The 23697-nt window shown below is 40.5% G+C and overlaps 1 protein-coding gene across 1 annotated transcript in view; it reads left to right on the forward strand.

Moving 5' to 3' along the window:
* The first annotated feature begins 15813 nt into the window (after positions 1 to 15813).
* Positions 15814 to 23697, forward strand: part of ROS1 (ROS proto-oncogene 1, receptor tyrosine kinase) — a 71698-nt gene continuing 63814 nt past the window's right edge. The window contains exons 1-5 of the mRNA XM_056344015.1: positions 15814 to 15936; positions 17941 to 17994; positions 19681 to 19740; positions 20424 to 20450; positions 23312 to 23372. Of these exons, the coding sequence (XP_056199990.1) occupies positions 15814 to 15936; positions 17941 to 17994; positions 19681 to 19740; positions 20424 to 20450; positions 23312 to 23372 (325 nt within the window). The remainder of the gene's footprint in view (positions 15937 to 17940; positions 17995 to 19680; positions 19741 to 20423; positions 20451 to 23311; positions 23373 to 23697) is intronic.

Raw genomic sequence — 23697 nt, forward strand, 5'->3', positions numbered from 1 at the left:
AAATATTGCAGTCATAGAAAATAGCTTTTTTCACTCTGAAAGAGTTGCAGTTATTGAAAAGCAATAAAACAACGTAAGAGTGTGCATTGTTTATATCAGTCTCAGTGGGTAATCAAAGCCAGTCAGTTATACATGGGTTGGTTCTGGGAGTTGTAGCTATTTGCATTCCATCAACTGAGATCTAGAATATATTCTTTAATAACAGGGCCAGGTTTTAGTTCCATTTGTTAAGGGTCATCATAAATATTGGCGGAAAAGTCCTGCAAGTCAATCCCTTACGGAATAGTAACCTGCAAGTAACCTTATGGAGGAGGCAGTGCTGTGATAAACTGGGTCTGGCAATCTTGACCAATTTAATATGCAGAAGCCTCTACCATGGTGTTTGCAGATAACGTTGCTAGTGCTGAGCTCTCAGCAGAACTTGGGTGGTTGGTACTCAGTACAGGCAAGTTAACGGCCTTGGAAGGCCAAAATGTTTTTTGCCTGTCACACATCTATTGGAGAATTGTAAGGAGGAGGAAGGTGGGTTTGCAGACACTGGGAATGGAGGCTTTCTCCTTCTCCTGGGTGTTGGAGGCTTGGCAATGCCCTCTGGGATAGATAGCTAGAGAATAATTCCCTTCACAGGTATTTTTATTCCAATGATTTGTACTAAAAAGATGTCATGCCCTTGAGACTGGGGCTGTAAAATATCTGGGAGCGGTATTAGTTTTCCTTTCATGTTTGGTGGAGTTTACTGTACAGGAGAGCACTGGTGGAAGAAAGGGCAGGCAGGCTGCCTTTTCAGTCTTACCACCCTGGGCTCAGCAGGGTGTCACTTGTCCAAGGCCATGTGTTTTTCGTTGCAAACATGTATAATGCTCAGGTGGAAACTCTGCACTTCTTCCAGAAGGCACGGCTTTCCTATTGACTCCAGTAGGATAATGAATAACACAATCAGTGCAGTAGCTTCTGTATTATTTATTTTGCTATTAAATTCACATTACTTTACCATGCCCTCTCCCTGTCAGTTTTCAATATGCTGTAGGCAAGGAACTTACTGTCAGCTTCCAAGATTAAATAATCATTAAGATGAATGAAGTAGTCTATAGCTCTCAAAGCTGTTATTCAAGGACTTGTGTAACCCCTGTCATATTGCTGCATTGGTTCATGTATACTTTTCCAAATTTCCCTTTGTAAGGAAGAGAATTAAAACCAGCTTTTAAGTAAACACAGTTTTAAAGGCAAGGGCTTTGAGTCAAAGTAAAAGATTAATTCAGAAAGAAGGCATACATCGAGCCTGACTGATAACTTGTGGGGTTGTCACACTTGTGGGGATGTCACACAATGGGAGCTTTGCAACATGAGAACTCCCTGGCAGACTACTTCTGACAACTTAATGCAGCTGATTCTGGTCACTAACACTGATTTAATTTGGAAGTGACAGGATCCACCCAAGGATGTAGACAGGCTACTTTTTAGCGTGAACTCGTGCCCTTCCTTTACAGTTAGTTTTCCAAGTGTACGAGTTAGGAGTATTTTGTGTGTTTAATGCAAATGGTATTAACTGAGGCACCTACAAATAGATAATGTATCTCATCTAGTATTTATTGTATGGTTACCTTTACTGTGCAGCCACGTGCAAATGAGAAATTATGTTTTTACTCCACAGATGTGTAGCCTCAGGATGAACAGCAATACAGGGCTTCAGGACAAAATCAGCTCAAAACACTTTAGAAGGTGCTTGGTCAGTATGGTGGGGACATAACCAGGTTTTATTTATAGATTTGTACAGTCTTACAGCTTCATGGGTTTGCCTTCTACCTGTACTTGTTATATAGTTATGTACTGGTATACAACATGTGCTGAAAGAACTTCTAAGCAGAGCTAAAGCAGGTAATGAGTCCTTGCACGCCTCTTGTAATGTTAAGCTGGTAGTTTGTCTGGGGCAAGGGGCAGAGGAGGAAGGAAAAACACACTGAGGAGTTTACCTAAGCTTATCTTGGAAGCTTGACACTATATGCATACTTTCTTTGAAAAGCATCCTGTGTAAGTGTTCTAGGGAAAAAAAAAAAAAAAAGCCAAAACCCTAATTTATACAAAGAGATTTAAATTTCATCTTATTGCAGCAGCCTTGCTTTTGTGCAGCTAACAGGAAGATTCCTGTTCTTCCTAAGTTGTAAGCACTTTCTTTGCTGCCTGTGTAGAAGGGGGGGGGAATCAGAAGGCACGATGAGGTGGAGAGTACCCAAGGTCACAAAATACAAAGCACAAGAACAATTCTAGACAGTGAGATGTATGTTAATCTCGTCATTTAGCAGAATGATAACTTGCAAGTTGGGAGGTCTTTTAGCAGTCTTTATACATGGGCCAGGTTTTGCATTTGCATTGGTGCAAAGAAAATAGTAGCATGAATTTACAGGATAAAGCTGAGAGCAAAATGCTCTGGTTGCTGATCTCTCTGTACTCAGGTACTACATTATGTCAGAAGCGTATGTGTTGGTTGCATAAAAAAATTAGAATATAAAACATCTAAGGTAAAAGCCTGATGTATCTAGATTCAACATTTGTATATGGTATGTGAGTAACCCTCCTCGTGAAAAATGGTTAGGCTACAGCAAAGTCAGTGCTGCTGTAAGGCTGTGGTATGGCTTAGGAAGTGTAGCAAGTTCCTTGAGACACATCTGAATTATTCTGCATATGTAGAGTATTTAATGGACACGGTATACTGTGTTGTGTTTGTATTGTTGGAAGGCTAAGGCCATGCCCACAGAGCAGTAAAGATGTTTCAGCCTGTATAACACCCCTCGCTGTTAAGGTCTGTCTGCATACCATTAAACCAGCTGGAGACAGACTGATCTCCAGGGTATTCTGACCTCTGGGCTTCTGGATATTCACCTAACTACTGCTGCAAAAAAGTTCGTTGCATTTGTAGCAGATTGTGGCACTGGGCTCTCCTTGTCAGAGCCAGCCACAGTTCTGGTGAGGCTCACATTGGCAACCTCCATCCTTGCTTACTGTTAGCATCCCTCTCCAGGTGTGAAAAAGCACAGGAGTGAAGGAGTTAGTAAAATACCATTTCTACTTTTCAAGTAGTTCTGAGCAAGTAACTAAGAGGCTATCATGACTGAGTACTTCATTAAGGGAGACATGAGGTAAAAATCAGACAGAAAAAAAACCCTACAAACAGAAGAAACGGCTTAACTTGCACTGGCACAGGTCACTGCCCACACTCATTTGAATGAGCTGGAACCATAATACTGGTATTATGCAATTACAGTGGTAGCAAAAATCTCTAGGGGGGAAGAGATCATAATTATTTTTAGACCTTAAGAACACTGAAGAAGAAATTGCAGGCAATAAATTCAGGTAATAATCTCTGGGAGAGGAGATGAAACTGCACCAGGCATCAAGACTTTTGCCTTTTATTTTCAGCAGCAGAGAATGATGGGCCTTGTGTAGGTGGGAGTGGTCGCAGGGCCCTTGCCAGCCCTGGCAGGGGATGCCTGTGGGATAATTGGATGCTAAGAGGATATGCAACCTCATTCACTACAACAGCAACAGTTGGGTGTAACTCTAATGAGAGCCATATAGGGGATGAATGTGCACTTTTCATCACTTTAATTACTGTAACCTATCCAATCATGTCACCTATTATGATGTAATTATGAGATCAAGCTGAAGAATAATCATTTGTCCCACTGCCACATATTTTACAGTTTCTTACAGCTGCTTGGTAGTCTTAGGTCATAATTTTTCTTACCTTCAAGTGAAATCAAATAAAGTTGCTAATCATCTGGATTTTGAAGACAATCAACCAGATGTGACATGCTGCCGTCTTAAATTCTGTCAAGAAATATGGGGCAGAATGTTCCTTTTCATTTAAACATATTGTTTTAGGGTTGCCTTGAAAAATATTATGATCTAGAGATTCATGACACCCTTTGTCAAAACAGATCATACTGTTCTATAACTTACTACTTGGCAGCATCCTTGATCAATTTGTCAGCAACAAAGCTCTGGTTTTGTATAGGTGTTTTAAAGAGTTTCCCTGTTCCTGCAAGGTATGAGCCCTCATACATTTAAATAATAACAACTTTTCCCCCTTAATACATAGGTAGTATGTAATTTTTAACTGTAGTATGTTTTGTTTCATTTCATTTTGCGTTAGGGGAGTTCACAGTTGAATTTGCATAGTCTGCATTTCTTTCCATGAGAAACAAGTAATCTTAATCATTTACTCATGTTTATGGGGCTGCATCCAAGTAGGAGCTAAGAAATTACTTGTGCAAAATATGAAGCAATCCTGTAGTCACTTCCAGGAAAAAACAATTACGTTTGAAACACATGCCTTTTAAATAAAGACAGCAATCTAGTTTTTCTTCCAAAAAAAGTGTGGAATAATGGAATGAATGGAATGAATGCAAGTAAGCAGAGTTTATCATTTCTAATACAGTGAGTGTGGCGCTTATTCTCATGTATATTAGAGAGTTTACATGCTGTTTTATTCATCACTATACCCCTGGCTATAGGAGGAAAAGCTTAGAGAACTGAAAGCAAATACAAGTATGAGCTGCGTCACTGCCTGATTTAACAGAGATCATCCAGCTTACACCAGATCTATCACTTTTTCCTAATTTCAAGTGTTCATGCTATGTTGCAGTTTTCCTGCAGGCTATGATACAAACTTGGGCAGAAAGCCCAAGGAGTTGAAAAGTCAGTCCAGAGATGGCCTTCTTTCCCTTCAGTTGATTTCTTTGAAGAGAGAGGGATGGGAATCATGCTTATTAATTTAGCAATTAGCGATGTGTGGGACTGTGCTTCCTCCCCCCCTCCCTGTGCTCACTTTGTGCGCTACGGAAGTCTGCAATCCTTGGGAGCTTTACAGAAGTAAGCCAGTTATGCATACTGGAAGCATGGCTCATAAATCTGCAATAATCATTATGTACAGAGAAAAAGCTTCTTATGCAACTTTTCCACATAACATCGGGGCATTGCACCAATGAATTACAAGGTCAAATTCTTGTAATTCATAACTGTCACAGCTGAGGATTACAACTGTATATATAGTTTAAGGGTTCACTGTCAATTGCTTTTAAGGGCAGGCTGTTTATTAAATGTAAAAAACTGATCAAATATAATCTGTCTTTACAAAGTCGTTGTAAAGACTGTTGTGACTTTTTAAAAATAATTTCAAAACACTGTGGGCTTAAGTTTGAATATTTTCTCATATTTTAATTACAGTATTCAGTGTATTATTGTGCTTGTTTATGAAATAAAAAAAATTAGAGCCTACCTTAGGTTCCTTGTCAAAGACAACTGGATAACAGAAAGCAAATGAAATCACATCAGTTTTAAACATTCATTCCTCATAACAATGATCAGTGATTGGGATTTCTTATCACTTAAAGTTAGATTTATGTGGACAGTGTCGTTTCTCAAATATTCCTTCCCAAAGTAAGAACTTTTGGCATCCTTCTGTCTACTTCTTTTCATTAAAGATACTATATTCTTAGTTTTGCTAGACATGCACACTGGTGGTTGTTCTTGGCCCCAGGGTTCACAAATGGTCCTAAAGGCCTTTTTTGAAATTTGATATATGTCGTTGAGACCTAGTTAGCTCTGCCTCTTAGACTTAAATTCAGTTTGTATTTTGATCGTTTGCTTTATATCCAATATGGCAGTTGTCCACCAAAATCTGATGTGATTTGCTCTCCTTCCCTTGAGTATGATGGTGTTTTTGGTGCAGGTTGGCAGGCCTGGGCTGACTGCCTATGTAGATTCAGCCCAGGAGTTCATCTGTGGGCTGCTCACCTACACCAGTGGCAGACATTAGAGCTAGGGCCAGGCTCTCAGCAGGTGAGCAGCTCTGCTGCTTAATCTTAATTTCTAGCTCTTGCTGCCTGGGTGTGTTGAGTTCCCCCTCTAAAGGCTCTGCAGTAGATGTGTTTTCTTACCTATTTCTTACACATTTGTTCACCGCAGCTTAAAAGGTTTGAGTGAACCCTTCGTGGCTTCATCTTAAGACATTCCTCCAGTGGATGAACAGCGCTGAGCATCTAGGAACAAGAAAACCTTCAGCTGGCATGACCAACCCTGGCAGAGAATACCTGTGTGTGGCCAAAGTCCCTGCAACAATCCCTGCTACCTAGTCTGGGTTCCTCAGGTGTCCAGGGAAACAGGCAGCTTTACAAAGCAGATGCTGTGGGGCAGCTCGGCTTAGTGCCACACAGGAGGATGCAGGATGCACACCCAGAAACTCAAATGATGAGCACAGTGCTGGTTCAGGCAGCCACAGCTAAGGCTGTGCTGGTGGCTGCTCAAATCAGGGCAAAAATAACCCTGATAATAATTACCTGGTATAGTCCTGCTGTGGAAACATACCTCTTGTCTCTACAGAGGACCTGAGTCTTTGCAGCCTCTGACTTTCGCACACAGCACCCTGCTCATCTGGGAATTATGAGGACTCAGTGCCTTTTCAGGGGTTACCATAGTCTTTTAGGCTCAGACTTCTTCTGTCTACGTTTGAAGTCTGTACCATTTATGCATTTTAATATGGTAACCCAGCACGTCACTTCCACCCATGTATTTGACCTACTGTTTCAAAAAATGCATGATATATTAATCAATCATCAGGATTCATGTTAGCACTATTGAAGTGTTTTCTGACTGACTTTGTAACTTTTACTTGGAAAAGAGAGAGATCAAATGGATTTTGATTCATTATCATGGCACTATCTGATCCTTTTCCCACACTCCCGCCAATATGCCCTCATTACTAGGGATCTATAGAAGCAAAACCTATCCTCTAATCGAGCAGGAGCAGGAAGCCTGGCTGCTCTTCAGCCTCCTCTCAGTTACAAACCACTGTTGAAGCACATGTAGGTCATCCCACATTGTTTTCCGCTGGTTGCAGAGGCTGGCTTTGGTGGACCATGAGCCTTCACTTACTTCCTGACATCTTAAACCTGGTAATTTTTCTTTATGTTCCGTGTTCTGTGTCAGTGTCCTGAGGATTTTTTTGTTGTTGTTGTTTTAATCTGTGGAATTTTATTAATGCAATAAAATAGCAAACACAGGTAAAAGAAACAAAACCAGTGTGACAGATATCACAGTCATGAAACAGTAATAACATTTGCAGATAGCTGTTCTACCAAGTGAAGGCTAGTTTGTTGCTACACAGAAGAAATATTTATAGCTATTTGGTTTTACTGGTCTTATAGAAATACACATATAGGCAATTTCTCATATGTATTATCTTTATTTGAAAAACATCTACAAAAAAGCTGTTTTGATTGGCATACAGACATTGAAGTGCATATGTACTTTCTGGGCCTGGAAACTCTACCAAAGGAAGCATTACTACTTCGTAGTCCTGCTTGGGCAGAGTCTCTGCCTTCAGCTCAGTTCTTGGGCCTAATCTAAAGCACCTTGAAGTTACTGGGGGAGCCTGTGTTGACAGCAGCACCAAGTGCTCCTTTGGGCCTGTACTTTCCGGATTCTGATGCTGTCATGTTTCAAGATATTGCTGTACCCATAGCTCTCCACTCTGCTCAACTTCTGCAGCTTGTGAAGCAACAGAAGAAAGCATATGTCTGCACCTCAGCTGTTCAGTCTTCTCTTAAATTGCTGTTAGGATGGGTATCCACCAGTACACCTGGACTGTGAACACGAATGCCGGGGAGGCTGAAGGATATGGTCTCTTCCGCAGTCTGTGCTGTGGATTACTGCCAAAGGGCACAGTAGCCTTTTTCACACAATAGGCTTTCTCTGGTTTGTAATTTAGTCCATATCCCAAACATTGCTGGAAAATAACAAAAAATTACAGAAGTATCTTCTTAGAAATAGTTATTACAGTTGTTTTAAAATAAGTAATTCTTTCATATCTGTTTTGATCTAGAGATTTTCTCTTTCTGGTGCATTCCTTTCTTCTGTGAGTTCCACTGAGTCCTTTCAGCACTAGAAGAGGCATGTGTGTGCTTGTGTTTGTGCGTGTAAGTAATACTGGAAAAATAATATACTTTCATAAGGCAATATAAATCTTTAATCTTGGGACTGTAAACATATGAACCAGTATGACATCTCTTGTTTAATGCTTCTCCTGTCAGCCTGCTTTTACCTTGAGGTAGTGTTTGTCATTACAGCTTAAGCATGTCATTGTTTTGCAAATCTTTGGGGAGTCCAGATGTGCTCACAATTAAAGGCCAACTCTTATTATTTGGATTATCGTAATGCAGAGAGAGGTCACAGCTCTGTTGTGCAAGATCACATTCAAACACAACATGAGCAGCCGACCCTGCTCCCCAGGCTTCTCTCTATTAAGGGAAAATGATGTGTCCTTAGACCTAAATTTAGTTAACAATAACACATGTTAGAGTGAGGGTTCAAACCCACCGGGTCAAAGGGTCCCTTTCTCAGCCTTACTTCCCCTCTTCCTGGTGCTCACTTGATGTTGTGCTGAGCCAAAGCAACTTCCTGAGCTAGCAGAACATTTTCTTGACAACAAGGTGAATGGCTTCCTGCTGTGTTGGGGGCCTGAATTAGCTCAGTAGAGGATAATAAAAGCACCAGAGCTGGTGCAATGGTGAATGACCATACTTTTACACAGGGCAGTGGAAACTGAATTCTGGAAACATGGGGGGAAGGGGAAAGGAGGGAGGGGAATGTCAGGGCTGCTGTCTTTCACAGAGTGATAAACCCTGTCAGCCTTGGTGTGCACCCTCACCATTAGTGTTCAGGTGTAGCTCTGTGTGCCTTCCCCCTGCTCGCTCTAGCATCTACCTGACTTCTTGGTGAGGAAAACTTCATCAGGAAGGAAACTTCCCTCAGCTGGAAGGAAATTTGCTCAGCAAAAGAAAAGTAAAAGCTGGTTCAACACCCAAATGACCACTTTGCCATGGGTCTGACAGCATGCCAGCACCAGCATGAGGGGCAGCACACACATCTCAGGGCAAGTAATTCTCAGGCTGTTTTAAAGCATTAATTTGAAATCAAATTTCATCTAAATTCAAGTGACTGCTGTTGCAGTCAATGGAGATGTCAAGCTTGGTCTGGTGGCCTAAACAAAGGCACCTCCTGCCTTTTGAGGTGCTTGGATAAACCCTCTGGCTCTCAGCTGCTGGTCCAGAAGGGCAGAGGTCTTCATTGCTGTGGGGTGACACCTGCCTGCCCAGGCAGTGAGGGCACCCTGGGCCTGGCTGTCCCTGCCTGGCCCACCAGGGCTCCCTGACCTGCCCACGGCCCATGTCAGCCTCTGCCCCAGCCACACCACAGCAGAGCTGGTCTCCAGCTCCCACAGCCCTGCCCTGCCTGCTGAGCCATGGGCCCACATCGAGCTCTGTCCCCAAGGAGTGCCGGATGGTGCCCCTGGCTGCCCTGCTTCTAGCTGGGGGTGCGACAGGCCCTGGCTGCTGGGCCCTGCCCTGGGGGGCCCCCGGCTGTGGTGCCTAGGCACCACTAGCCTGGGGTGAACCTCTGGGATACCCTAAAACAGTGTGGGTGTCACCAGCAACCTTTGTTTAGGCAATGGCACCCAGCCCCAAGTTCCCCAGAGCCGAGGAGCAGGCACACGGTCGTGGGGCTCAGCACTGGCCACCTCTCAACAGGGTTGATCCAGATCTGGGGGCTGTGGAGGCATGGTCAGGCCTTCCCCTCTGCCCAGCAGGGTGGGGAAAGGCCACTTCTTAAGTCACAGCAGCTGTTGGTATTCCAGGAGGGCTTGAAACTCTTACAGGAGAAAACCTGAAGACTCAGCTGGGCTGCCTGTGGTGTTGGCACACATTAGTGAGTCGAGACAAAATGTTGGCTTTCTCACAGCATGTACTTTTTTACCCGTTAATGCGGGTGGAAGTGACCTGCTGGGTTACCATCCCCAGGATTTCTCATGTCAGTAGTCCCAGCTAAGTATGGTCTGCCCAGGGGATGTTTCCCTGCCCTTCAAACAAGAAGGGATCAGACATATCTCCAGCTGTTTGCAACCAGCCTGTTTTTGTCTGTTGGAGGCTCAAAAATATTTTAGAAAACTTGCTTAATTTTTTTTTTCGTCCTATGAGTGGCTTTGCTCTTGCTTGTGTGGAGAAAGGGAGCTACTTATTCCTGTGGTACAGCAGCAGTGCCTGTGCCCAGGGACACTGCTTAGCCAAGGAGAGGAGGACAGGAACTTTTAGGGGAGAAAGACTGAAACTCTAGATATTTGTCAAAAGGTTGGTGAGCAGTACATCCAAGCAGCACTCCAGCAGCACACTTTCCCAGGCAGGTGGTTGAAATGGTCAAATCGAGCCTCTGCTAAGTCCTGTCTCCATGGTGGGTACTGTTGCTTCTCTGGCTGTAAGAAAATCCATGCAGATGGGCTGTCTTCTGGATTGCTGGATGAGCAATTTATTTTTATGAAACTACTGGGAGATGAAATGTTCAGGTATTTTGGAATACCATAGAAACCAGGAGGTGTTAGAGGTAAAGCCTTTTATGGAAGATGTTTATGCAGGCTGGGCATCTGACTGTTCTGAAGATCTCTGCAAAGATCATGTAATCTACATTACTGCTGATTCTTTTGTCTTTTCCTCCTGATCTTAGCTTCATAAGGTCTTATACACAGATGTACGTGCTCAGAGCAATAAGTCAGTCCCTCTGCAGTATGCAATCATCTTTCCTTCTGTTCCTCTCTAAAAACCTTCGCACATGATTTCCATGCAGTCCTCTTCAGACATGCTGCATCAGACCATTTTACACTTATACTGTTGCCCTGTGCATGTTGAAATCTAGTTTTCTTCAAATTTCAGGTTAAAAAAAAAATTTGCACATTTGATTAGTAACAAGCAGATGATACCTAATAGATAATACAGTTGAACAAGTCGCTAAAGAGCTTTGCAAATACCTTGCCAACCTATCCTCTTTAAAGCAATACAAAAAGCAATGCAAGCTTTATTTAACAGCCAGGGTTTTATTGTCATTTTGTGCTAGCCCTCTTTCTGCCCTGATGTCATAAAGGATTACACAAACATAGTTTAGTACGCCCTGATAAATTCTTTCTAGATTTTAGCAGCATATTTATAGATTCATGTTACCTTTTAGCATTCCTTATGTTTTCTGCCCAGGTCTAGTTTTCACATCTCTTGCCATTGTTAATCTCCACAGCTCAAATTTGCCTAGTCTGAAATCCATCATTGTACATCGTTTAATGAGACATTTCTCCAGTCATCATTACTGCAGATCAATAGAAACAAATCCCTGTCTCCTGACTGGTTTAGCTAAGTATCTCATGCATGACTGTCTTTCCAATTTGATCCAGTTTAACAGCCTGCTTCTCCCCCCTCCCCAATCCCACTTCTCTAATCTGCAGCGATAGATATAAATCTTGAGCCAGACTCCAGGGGGTTTCTCTTGTACCGTCTTCCCTCTGTTTGTGCAAAGTGCTCCCTGACCGACTGGATGCTATTGCCAGACAAACAGCTGCCTTAGCAGTTGCACTAACAAATAAAAGGGGAGGGAGGCAGGGGCAGTGGAGGGAAGCTTTTTGCCCTTAGGGTCCTTGTACTGAGACAGTCAAAAGCTAATGAGGGCTCATTGCTGGAGGGAAAATGAGAATAATCTGTGATCTTTGGAAAAGAGTGAAAATCCATCACCACTACTGAGTGCTTCACATCAGCCTATCTTTTCAAGGCTACCTCCCCCAAGACAAAGGGGTTAGAAACTCATAAGTAAAAACTGAGATTTTCCTTTTCATTGCTGTGCCCTGTAGGCTGGCTGTGGGATTGACAGTCTCTCCTTTCTCACCTCTCCCAATTTTTCCCTCCATCTACATAGGACTCATGAATGTGGTGTAACTTCAAGGAATTTTTAGTGCTATGTAACTGGACACAAACAGTCCAGATTAGACACAGACATCTGGGGGGTTTGGATGTTCCCTTCCTTGCCTCCTCAGCCACCCCCTTTTCTGTTTTTGAGGTTGTTCCAATTGCTGCTGTGTGATGTGTTTTTTTTGAAGCTACATACAGTGTATTTAAATGGTGGTGCATGGTCAAGTCTTTCATTTAATGAGATTTTAGGTGCCTGACTTGCACATGGGAACAGATAAAAATTAAATTGCTGGAGTGGGTATCACCCTGAGCTTCTTGGCCTACCTTTTTGATGGAGGTTGCTGCCTTTGGGGCGGGGATGATGGCATGGCAAGGTTGCTGGAGCTGCCCTGAAATTTGAGAGCTTTTGCTCTGGGGTATTAAAATAATCTGAAGCTGGCATGAGTTTATGCGTTGGGCTGTAACCTCTGGCAGCCCAGAAGATGCTTCCCAACTGAACTCTTTGGCTGCAGAGGTAACACCTTGTCTCTGTGCATTGGGCTGTATAATAGAGGAGGCTGCCAACGCACCTCGAGGCAACATTTTCAGTCTTCTGCTGTAAGTGCAGCGGAGACCTAAAACTTTGTGTCTTAGTTCATTAGTCTGCTTACATTTTATCATTCATATATACATATGCACAATCATGTGTGTGTCCACATACAGGAAAGATTTGCCTTTATGAATCATGATGATTTCAGGTATAGAGATGTTAATTACTTGCTTTACTGGCAGTAATAAAGTGCATGTTTCTCCCCAAGATATGATAGCCCATATTCATTACTATTAGGGCTGATCATCTGTCTGTATATATTTCTATTGTTCTCAAAGGAGTTTGAAAGATAAATCCGTAGTTTGTGAGGTGCTCTGATAAATACTGCTGTTCATGTAGGGAATTGTAATAAGAGTTTGCTTTTCTCTGTTACTCACTACACTGCTATTTTTCTCCTCATTCATAGTCTTCTCCCTTGCAGATCCTCTCCTTGTGCTGGTCTTCGGGATGAAGGAAATTGTGTTCTGTAAGTAGATCTATGGTATAAAGGACAAGGTTTATTAATGATATCTCACAGAATTTGGATCCCTAGTTCTCTGCCAGGATGCAGTTTTATGGAAGAGATGAACTTACTAAAAGTAATACTTAATGCTCCCTCATTCACAGATTTTACAAACCCTCCTTTTAAAGTCCAGTTTCTAAAGCCCATAAATACTCTCTTTCTTAAGAATTCCTGAAATTCAGGTGAAAAATCCAAAGACTCAGGTGCCTGCTAGTATTTGTTCAGACAGTGTGTTATAAGGAACATAAACGAGAAAGGATATACAGTTCGGTGCTTTTTTCCCCTTTGAAGGTGCTGGTTTATGGGATGTTACAGTGACACCTGGTGGAAAACATTGTTGGAAGGCTAAGAAAAAAATCTGCATTATAAAAGCAGTTGTTCATTTGAATAATGTCTTTAATATTATTATTTTAACTGTCTATATTGCAGTAATGGTTAGAGCTCATTTGTACAATGTATGCTGTACTACACATATATCAGTGTGCAAATGCTCACTTGTGAATTCTTGTGAATTGTCAGCATCAGTAATAGCAAAATGTTCCAGTTATAAAGGGTGAGTTACACATATTTGATAGTAACCAAATTTCCTTGCCCTAAGAGCCAAATGCCAACATTTTCAGATGCATCTTGATTACATTTCTCACCAGGATCTTAACTTGATCCCTCCTTCTCCCGCCCCGCCCCAGCTCTTCTCTATACATCCCCAAACAAGACCCAAAACATTGTAATGATCAATGAGTTACTAAAAAAACCCAATCAACCCCCAAAAAGTGTTGAATAATTCAATGCAATTAAAAGATTTTTTTTTTTTAAAACATTGAACTTAGACGTGTTTGTTTACCTGGGCTATTTATAAGCTAGTAATTCAAATCCATGCCCTTAATCCTAAGTGACCACATAGATCAACTGTTAAACTGTTAGAGTTGTCCCTGGCTGGTTTTGATCCACATCAGCACTAGTGCAAATCATTTCCAGAAACAATTTGGAATATATTGAAAGCTAGGAACCATTCCCCATAGGTATTTCAGTTGTGGCTATCATCTCTTGGAGTATGAGTGATTTTTGAAGTGTGGCTGTGGGTTATTGCATGCCATCTGCTAGGGTATGGGTGTGGGTACATTTAATTTACTAGTATAGACCTACTAGCCCTAGAGACCACATCCTGAGGGTCCTAAATCTCCTAAATATCTATCCAAAGCACAAAGTGCTCTGCCTCAGGAAGAACTTGCAGCCTACATCTGCCTGTCACCAGCTTCCTCTTCAGTTTTGCTGCTCATGTGAACTCTGACAAAGCTTCTTCAGCTGGGGTGAGCTGGATTAGCAAAGAGCTACTATTTAAGTAGTCAGAATAAACTGGCGTATTTTGGCTGGAGCTAAGGAGTTCCCTCTTGAGCAGCTTTGCTGGTAGGCTGGAGTAGGGACTTCTGGAGTGAAGAAGTGTCAAGCAAATGGGGCAGTAACTCCCTCTCACCTGTGTAGCTGAAAGCTAAGCTTACCTTAGATGAGTCTTACTCTCATCTAGGAGTTCCTTTGAGTAGTGATGAGGAGGGTGAGATAATGCACAAAGAACCCCCCAAATGCTTCCCAGGACAAGTGGAAGAAAAGGAAGCCTTTCCTTTCTCTGACCACCTTCGAGCCACATGCTTGGCAATATCCATGTCTCTCGCCAGCTTAACTTATCCTTTCCTCCTGCAATGGTGCTTTTAGCTCCTTTTACCTGCCATGCATGGGAACAGCAGCACAGGGGGCTGTGCTGCAGCCTGAAACAGAGAAAACAGCATCAGGTTAATGCTAACCAGTTCACTTCTGTTGTTGCTGGGTTAGTGTTAACCAGATTCTCAGCCTGGTTTACTGCACGACTGCAGGAATGTTTGCTTGGCGAGTGAGTAGGGCTTGGGAAGGTGTGGTAGAAAAGCAGGTCCCCTCTTTAAGCAGCAATGACAGGATGTGTCAGCTTAAGCTGATCATCAAAATGCTATGTTATTTATAAAATAACACATTTTATTTATAATGCATAATACACATGCACAAAAATGACATAGCATTTGTTTATATCTACATATATATGGGTAAGCTGGATCGATTTCCTACTGCGGTTCACAGAATGATGCTGTGAATAGCTCTGCCAACAACAGAGATGTGCCACAGATGGGGAGCTGGATGTTACTTAAACTTGAATTCCCACTGACCTCTTCAATGTGAGTCTCCTTATGTAGGACTCTTCATCTCTTTCTAAATCAGGTACATGATTTATGCATCAGCTTCAATTTTTTTCCACGATATGGGTGCAAACTTACTAATACAATTGTGACCAGTCATGCAGAGAGCCCCTGGCATGGCTCTGGGTAGTTTGTGTCTATGTTGCACCAGAAGCCAGACGGGTCTGTTGTGAGTAGTATTTTGATGTTGAAATGGAACATTTCGAAACAGTCATTAAAGTAGAGAATTAATTAACATTTTTTTATTGACTGATATGAACTGTAGTGTTCTAACAAGCTTATTCATCATCACAAACAAATTTTCTTAGTGGTATCCACTTGAAAATATTTAGAAATACTTTATCATAGTAGAAATGAGGATTAGAACAGTTTTCTCTCACTCTTTCCCTGTTTCCGCGTTGCTTGGAGCACCTGATTAAAAGCATTGCACTTAGTTTCCATTTTACGTTAATGATATTTATGTAAGGAGATACGCTGACTTTCATTGGTCAACTCTTTTGTTTCAGTGGTTTAATAAGAAACTATGAAATGGATGTTGTGCAATTTCGAGACAAATGCTCCAGGAAGCTGAAAAGTTGTTGAAGGAATGGAGAGTAAGCAAGGATTTTAAAAATATTTAACAAGCTGAAATGCACAAATTTCAGTTGTGTCTCCGTCATCTAGACTAAAAGGAGTTTGTATGGCCAAGTCAAGGAAAGAATCAGTCTGACAGATGAAATTGCTTAAGTTATGAGGAACACTTGCCTGTGGGATCCCCTGCTGAACATACTTGCTGCTTTTTGCTGTGTATGGATTTCTGCAGTGTACTGTACTTTCTCAAAAGATTGTCAAAACTTATGTACAAGTAACCTGGTAAGTTTTGAAAAACTGTACTTAATATTTTGAAACATAGATGGTTGTTAGCACTGTAAGAATTTTCTATTACGAATCAGCTTTTTCAAAATTATTTTTAAAAATGTATCTGAGTAAAAGCAGAGTTTGAGAACTAATGTTTAACATTTGAATTGGTGAAACCAATTTATATATATAAATAAATATATATATATTTTATTTATAAAAATAACCTATATTTATATATATAAAGCACCTATCACCATATTGATAAACATTCTTTGGAACCACTCTTTACAGCAGAGGTAAGAACAGGAGTCAGTCTGTTAGTACCTTAGGACTTTGGTTTCCAACCAATTTTTTTTTTAAAAAAAAAAAGCCACAAGACTGCTGCCAGCCTGCCTGACTGGTGTTTAATAGTGCTGGTAAGGTATAAATATACTGGTAAGGAAGAAATCCCATTAACCAGATTGCATGGGTGTTCGTTTCATACTTTCTTTATATACTTATGTTCCAACACCTCCTGAAATTACTATAAACACTGAAGACCCTGAAGGGTGGAGGAGAGAAACCTTTCTTCTTTCAGTTTATTCACTTTACTTATCAGTTTCTGTCTAGTCTATGACTTTTCTTATATAGATCTAGGAAAACTGTAAATTCACAAGAAATTGGCTGGGAATGTGTGGCTTGCACAATTATCCTGAACTAGTTTCAGCTTCTTTTTGAAGTCGCTTATGCTTTAAATTGTGGATATTTATTTAAGTATTAAAGATGGTGGTTGGATCCTTAATCTTATGGGGGTTTTTTTATGGTTATTATTTTTCCTTCTACTGATGCACAACAAAGATAAGCAGAACCTCTCAAATCCAAACAGTAATTCTTCATGAGACTTTAAGGAGTTACATCCTTGTTTCTATTTGCCTGAAATGTTGATGTTGTTTAGAAGACCATGTACCTTTGCTCTGTAAAAAGGACATTTTGTACCTTGGGGCTAACCAACTATGGAAACCTACTGCAGAGGACTGTCACCAGCTCCATTTTATTTCATACATTTGTCTGTCAGTTCCTTTAAAACTAACTCTTAACTCTTGCACCAGTGAAAGAGTTAATTGCCTTCTCTGATGGAAGCCTATTATGCAATTATAAGTTTAATGGGGATCCTTTAATTTAAGCCTAAATTATTTCAGAATAAGAAATAAGTTGCTCTTCCTTTCAGCTTTGAAAGACAGGTAAATCGCATTCATGTTCAGTGAACATATTATGTAAGGAATTCAGATGAGAAAAACATAATCTTGGAGCCTGAGAGCTGTAAATCTTATTTTTTGCCTCCGGTCTACTTATTGTGTTCACATTTGTTTTGTGACACCTTTGATTCTCACTATTGTCGTGGTGTGCCCAGCGTGCTGAAAATTTCTTCCTGAGAGTTGTTTTATTAAGGGTGCTCTTACCTGTTTGCTGGACAAAACTTAGGACCTAACATTCAGCTTCTCCAAGGCTGTTAGATACATCCTCAAATCATTTGCACTTCACAGGTGGTGACTGGTTTTGCACACTTTGAATGATGTGAAAAAACAGGCACCTTAGCTCAAGAGTACTTTAAAGCAGGAGAGGAAGAGCAGTCACCATATGGCTGCATAAAACCCCTTCAAAAGGAGACCAGACAAAAGGCATTTAGCTTGAAGGAAGGTCTTTCTGCTCCCAAGAGGTCAAAGCCACCTGGCTTTGCAATTAACACCCAACGTATTATGAAGTATTTGTTATTGTCTCAGTGAACCAGAATCAGGAGATGAGAGCCAAATTCCTACCTGAGATAATTTAATTAATGCCAACTGATTCTGTCAATGTTTTTGTTTGACAGTACTCTGAAATTAGTCTCAAGTGAGGAGCTACTGGTGTGTCAACAATAAATTTCTTCAAATAAGGAATCATTAGTTGAAGAAAATTTGTTTTGCAAGAAACAAATGTTTTAATATATTTTAATCAATTAATTGACTTTTTGTAAAATTGTATGTATTTCTCTTATAGGAAGGAGAAGTTGGAATTACTAGCCTTTGTAATGTTAGTGACATCACTGGAGCAGTAAGTAATGGTTTACTTTATTGATTACTGACATTTTATGTTACTGCTATTTGAATAAAATGGGTACAATGATCATATTATCAAAGACTCCATGTAAATATGCACAGTTGCCTGTCTGGTATAAGTCAGTAGGTTGTGTGCTTAGACTTGGCTTGAATTATTGAAGACAGAACTATCTTTTTTGTTTAAAGAAAATGTGTAAAGGCTTTGGATCTCTGCTTTCAGTCATGTTCACATTTGTGATCTACAAATCATAAGTTTTCGAGAAAATGATTCAAAACTAGTGTTCCCTCCAAAATACAAATCATTAAGATTGTTTTATTCAGCTACCTTTGTACAGTTAAGTAGTTTATTTTGTTTTCTCAGTGATTTGATGGGAGAAAACAACATGACAATTGTTGAAAATTTAGAGTTCTGTAGGACTTCAAATGATTGTGTCTATTATGGGGGTGGGTGGTGTCTTTAGCTCAACATGAGCTTTCCATAAGAGCATTCTTGTGAGAACTTTAGCTGATGTTCTTGTAGTGCAGGTTTCGAATACAATTCAAGCTGGTGGTTATACATATTCTTTGAAGAGTAGTGGAGAATTCAGTCATTAATATTTTTCACAGAGGCTAGTGGGAAGCAGCCTCTCAGCACCTGGTGTTTAACAAGGCTGGGTCATTTATGAGGCTGGGACCATAAATGGCTGTGTGTCATGAAAATACATAGCAAGGTTGACTCAGCTATTAGGTTACTGTGTATCTTTGTTCAGTGTTATCAAGTCTTATTGTTTTTTTTTATGAGGCTTTGCAATATTTGATATCAGAGTCTCCTTCTTCCAGAGTTGTTTCCTTCCAGTTTCCTTTTAAAAAGAAAACTGTACATGACCACTAAAAAGTGGACGGGACCGAATAAGCAAGAAAGGTTGAACATCAAATCCAACCCACATAATATTTACTACATCTTTGAAAACTCATGGTTTTAAAGCCACTGTTGGAGGGCAGGGGCCTTGTGTTGAATGGCTTTCCACGGTGCTTGGCTGAGCTGTATACTGCATTCTGTTACTATTCCACGGAGAGCAAGTGGTAAAATAAAGTTCAGAGAGCGGGAGCACTGGCCACGCACATCATGGCTGGCTGGGTGACTTGTTCCCAGAGGAAGAATGAACAAGAACTGTCTTAACCAGGTCTCCTTCTGCCCCTGAAGCTATGCATCAGCCCTTTCCCAAGGCCTATGTAAAGCTGAGCACTCTCCCCAGGTGATTGATAGTCACAATCTGCTTAGGTGTCCTGCAGTCCTTTTGGTGCTCTCAGTACATGCAGGGGTGTCAATGTCTTTACTAGAGCTGAAAAGGTAGTTGAACATCTACTGTTTTGTACAAACCAATCTCAAAGAATTATTTTTCTTTTGCTTTGTATTTGATTTTACATTAAGGAGGGCATTACATAACATAACTTACTGTAGTATATGGGTACCTATGATCTTTGGTATGTTTAATATTTTTGTTACAGAGTTTGAGTGCTGCAAATGCCTATTTTATTGCTAAGGAACCAGGGTGAGAAGGAGCTAAGTGACTTGGTCATGCAGAATGTTTTAGTGTAGCTGGAAATTGAACTGTTTTCTTCACCCTCAGAATTGGAGTATCCCTTCTCTTTAAAAAAGTGCTTTCAAAGTCCTTTTTAAAGCTACCATCTGTCTTTGCAGTGCATGAACGGATGTCAGTTCTGGAATGCCACAGTGCAAATCAGTTGCCCACTGAAATGTGTGAGTATTGCCTTAGCCTTGGCTCTGCTGCACTTGTCTCCAGTCCACCAAGTACCTTATCCAATGGCAGATGTGGGAAACCTAACCAAAGCAGTGTTTCTATGAAAAGATGTAATATCCTTATTTTCTTTCATTGCATTTATAAATTCTCTTTTGGGAAGATATTAGTTCTTGCTATGGGAGTTATCTGTAACATCAAAAGCTTTCATTATGTTTGTCAAAATGTGAGGACATTTTACAGTTCATTAAGCTCAACCATTCACTCATTTTTTCAAAATGTGAGAAAGAACTAGAGCTTTTCAGGAATTTACTGGAGTCTGTCTCAGAGCTGTATGCAGATGTAAATGAAGCACATGGTCTTTACTAGGTAGATTTCTTGCTTTTACTAAACCAGATGGATGAGTATTGGCACTGGTCTGGGACAACTGCCATTACAGTTTTAAACTGCTCTTTTTTCTGGACCTCTTGAACACCTGAAGCTCATTTAACCTTGGCATCATTTTTAATGTTGACTTTCTGGTTTATCAAGTGTGGGTTTGCCTTTTTTCATTATTTGCCGGTGATAAGGTTTTGTAGTGTACTTTCACTGTAAGAAACTTCTAATTACTTGATATTATCTGTTTGAAACACTCTGTGACTCTAGTTATGCTAATCCCATATTTTATTAATTTTCTTCTTGGCAGAACAAGACATACACTAGAGCATGTGAGGTAAGTTAAGTGCTATCAGAGCAATAAAAAAAAATGTGATTTCAGCGGTTATTATGTCCACATAGTGCTAAGAAATACAATGTAGATACACAAACTTATCAATACAGGTATAATTGTTTTGTGCTTCCTAAAGCTAAAGAATGAGTTAAGTACCTGAATCCTTTCTTTCTGGCGTGGTGGCTAAAGATGTGTTTGGATTTAAACCTGCTGTGTAACAAAGAATATTGCTTTAAAGAAAGCAGACTAATCACACCAGTATGGAACACAGAACAGACCTATTTAAACTATGTTCTAGGCTCCTACAGGAGTCTTGTTCTATCCAGTTTTTCATTAATGCCATCAAAGATGATCCAGAGAGAATGCTTATTAAAGCTGGTATGACATCAGTTCGGTGAGAAGTGGAAAAAAGGAGTGGGAGCTAGAAGGCAAAACACACTCTTGGCTGGGTAGAGACTGAATGAGGTAAAATGCAATTCAGTAAGGGGCAATGTGTTGCCCTTTAGAAAAAGATCTCAAATGGGGAGTGCCTGGTCTGTGCTGCAGGTGGACTGGTATTTACAGTGACAGAGGCAACAGAGTGCAGCTAAAAAGACTGTGTCTTTCTGGGGCTCTTTTAGCATGAACATAGAGTGTAGGATGGGATGGGGATAAGACAATTGCGGGATTGTGTTTGGGACTGCTGAGACCTCAGTATGGAAGTTATACCCAGATGGCAGCAACACACTTCAAGCAGGTGATAGAGGAGTTGGAGGGAATCCTGAGTAGAATGCAAATTCATTGGTGAACTGGAAATTCAACTGAATAGACTGATTTTTTTAATGCTTTTAAATCTGCAAAATTGTGACCATGTAAAAGGCATACAAATATGGTAAGTAGGTTTTGGAGTGTAGGAACAGTCCAAGAAATAACCAACTTATTTTTGTAGAAACACAGAATTAGTGTAGGTTTTGGGGTTTTTTTTTTGTTATTGTAGTGTTTTGGGTTTTTTGGTGGTTTTTTTTTTTTTGCTTGTCTGGCCACACAATATGCCAGTTAAATTCACTAACTCTGCAAGGGCTTTTGCAGGATTATCTTTCTACTGGATCAGCCGGCTGACTTGATTCCCCACATGGTCAGGCGAGCACCAGGTCACTGCATGCAGAGGATCAGGTCATTGCAGTCTGCAGGGGAAAGGAGCGGAGTATGAGTGTGTCATTTCCTTTGGCATTGGCTCAGCTGTGTCATGTGGCTACACCTTGGGACCAAAATCTAGCAGTATTGCTCCTGTTAGATTCTACCTCTCACCTAGGAACAGGGGAGTGCCACTAAATTCAGTGGGAATATTCACAAGAAAGGGCAGCAGAATCTGGCTCATACAAGGGCAGTTCTGATCAGTGGAGAATATGTGAGGATTTCTTGTTTTCAGGCACAGCAGATGGCAAATTTCCCTCAAAATTTCTAAGGCTAGGAGCTTTAGTAATCCTCTTACCTCAAGCAAAAATTGGATTTATGGTTCAGACAAAGATCAGAAGAAGAATAACATGAGAAAAAACAAATGGTCAGAAATGTCTGTGTTAAATGAAGCAGAAGGCACTATGAATCAGCACGTAATCAGGGGACACTATCCCCTACAAACTAAACAAATCTTGGTTGTAAATGAAAGCTCCAGTGTACAGTTGATAACTGTCATCTGCTAATATCTGGATCTTTGCCTGCTAACAGTCATGGTAATTCACTTGGGAGTATTTTATTTCTCTGAATAAGAAAACATTGGGAAAACTTTTCAAGTACTTGCACTTGGCACTGAATGCCTAGATGTGAGATAATGTATATAGAAATACACTGCTAAGCAAGTTTTTAAATCCGTCTCAGCTGCAACTGTGTTGTCTGCAATAACATGCCTTATTAGTTTCCATAGGGTGCCAGAAGTATATATCCTAGAATCACAGGAAGAGCAATTAAAAACATTTGCTCGCTTAACATAATGAATTGCTTCTGAATGATCTAAAGGTTACTCATTTGAAAGGTGGCTGCTGTATGAAGCAAACTTCAAGTTTTTATAGGCTGAGTGAACTGGCAAAATACAACGAGCCCAAATAAAATGCCTGTCTAGAAAAGCTCAAACCATCACTTCTCAAAAGTTATGGCTTTCCAGGAGACTCAGTCTTGCATGTAATTTTTATGCTACTGAAATCCACCTGGAAAATGTTACTACCTCTTCTTAAGTTATCTACCTATAAAGCAGGGTAACACTTTATCTATGTTCCCTATCTAAACTGGATTTTCTATTCTCAGGATGTGACTGTGAGGTACCCACTGCTCTGGGGTATTTGTTATATTTACACCTTGTAGACACGACTGTACTAGAAGTAACTACTGACAAGGAACTGTTGATTAGGCATTGCTGCTTTTATAAATTACTAATTTCAACTATTTTGAAAATTCACTGGAAGTACCTTTGTAAGAATGTGCCTCATTCATAGGATACATGAATGAATACATGAAGCAGGAAAGGGTGAAATCCAACATATGGAGCATATCATTAACGAGTTAAAAACCATTACTTCCTAACTCCATGGTTGTCACTGAAGTCTATTTCTAGCTTCAATGTAGCCCCATATTTGTGCTTTCCACAAAGGGACAGTGTGTAAGGAGGAAAACCTTATTCAGTGCCCAGTGAATTGATGGAAGGGCTCTCAGGAAGCTCTTTGGTGTGAGGTTTTGGTACTACTGTTTTTTGGAATGAATGTAATGATTTCCACAGAGTTTGTTTTATTCAAAATGTCCACAGCATTTGTACGTATTTAAAATGTGTCTGCATAATTCTAGGAGGAAGTTTGCCTTTACACAAAACTAACCAGTGAGTTCTGTACCCTACACAGACAGTTTCCTGTAAGTTTGGTTGTAGCCGTGCAGAGGATGCATATGGAGTTGAAGCACAGAGTAAGTCTGAATAGAGTCTTGTCCAATTCAAAAACTGATAAATTGAGTTTTAAGATTATGGTCTAGTTCTATTATCTGGATTTCTTTCAAAAACTAAAAATGTCTGGTCAGAAAATTACCATTTTGCTTTTTTCTTTTAACAAGTACAATGAAGTTAACTCTATCTTATAGTAAAACATTTTTTCCCCTCCCTTTCATGGACATGAGACTTTTTGAATCCAGTCTCAACTGTTTAAGATGATACTTTGTCAAGCACTCATCCTTGACCTGTCTGCTATCTTGAAATCATTGCCAAAAGCTCTCGCAACTTATGTGGGAACAATTG

The sequence above is a fragment of the Falco biarmicus genome, chromosome 6 (genome assembly GCF_023638135.1).
Source record: "Falco biarmicus isolate bFalBia1 chromosome 6, bFalBia1.pri, whole genome shotgun sequence".
Lineage (NCBI taxonomy): Eukaryota > Metazoa > Chordata > Aves > Falconiformes > Falconidae > Falco > Falco biarmicus.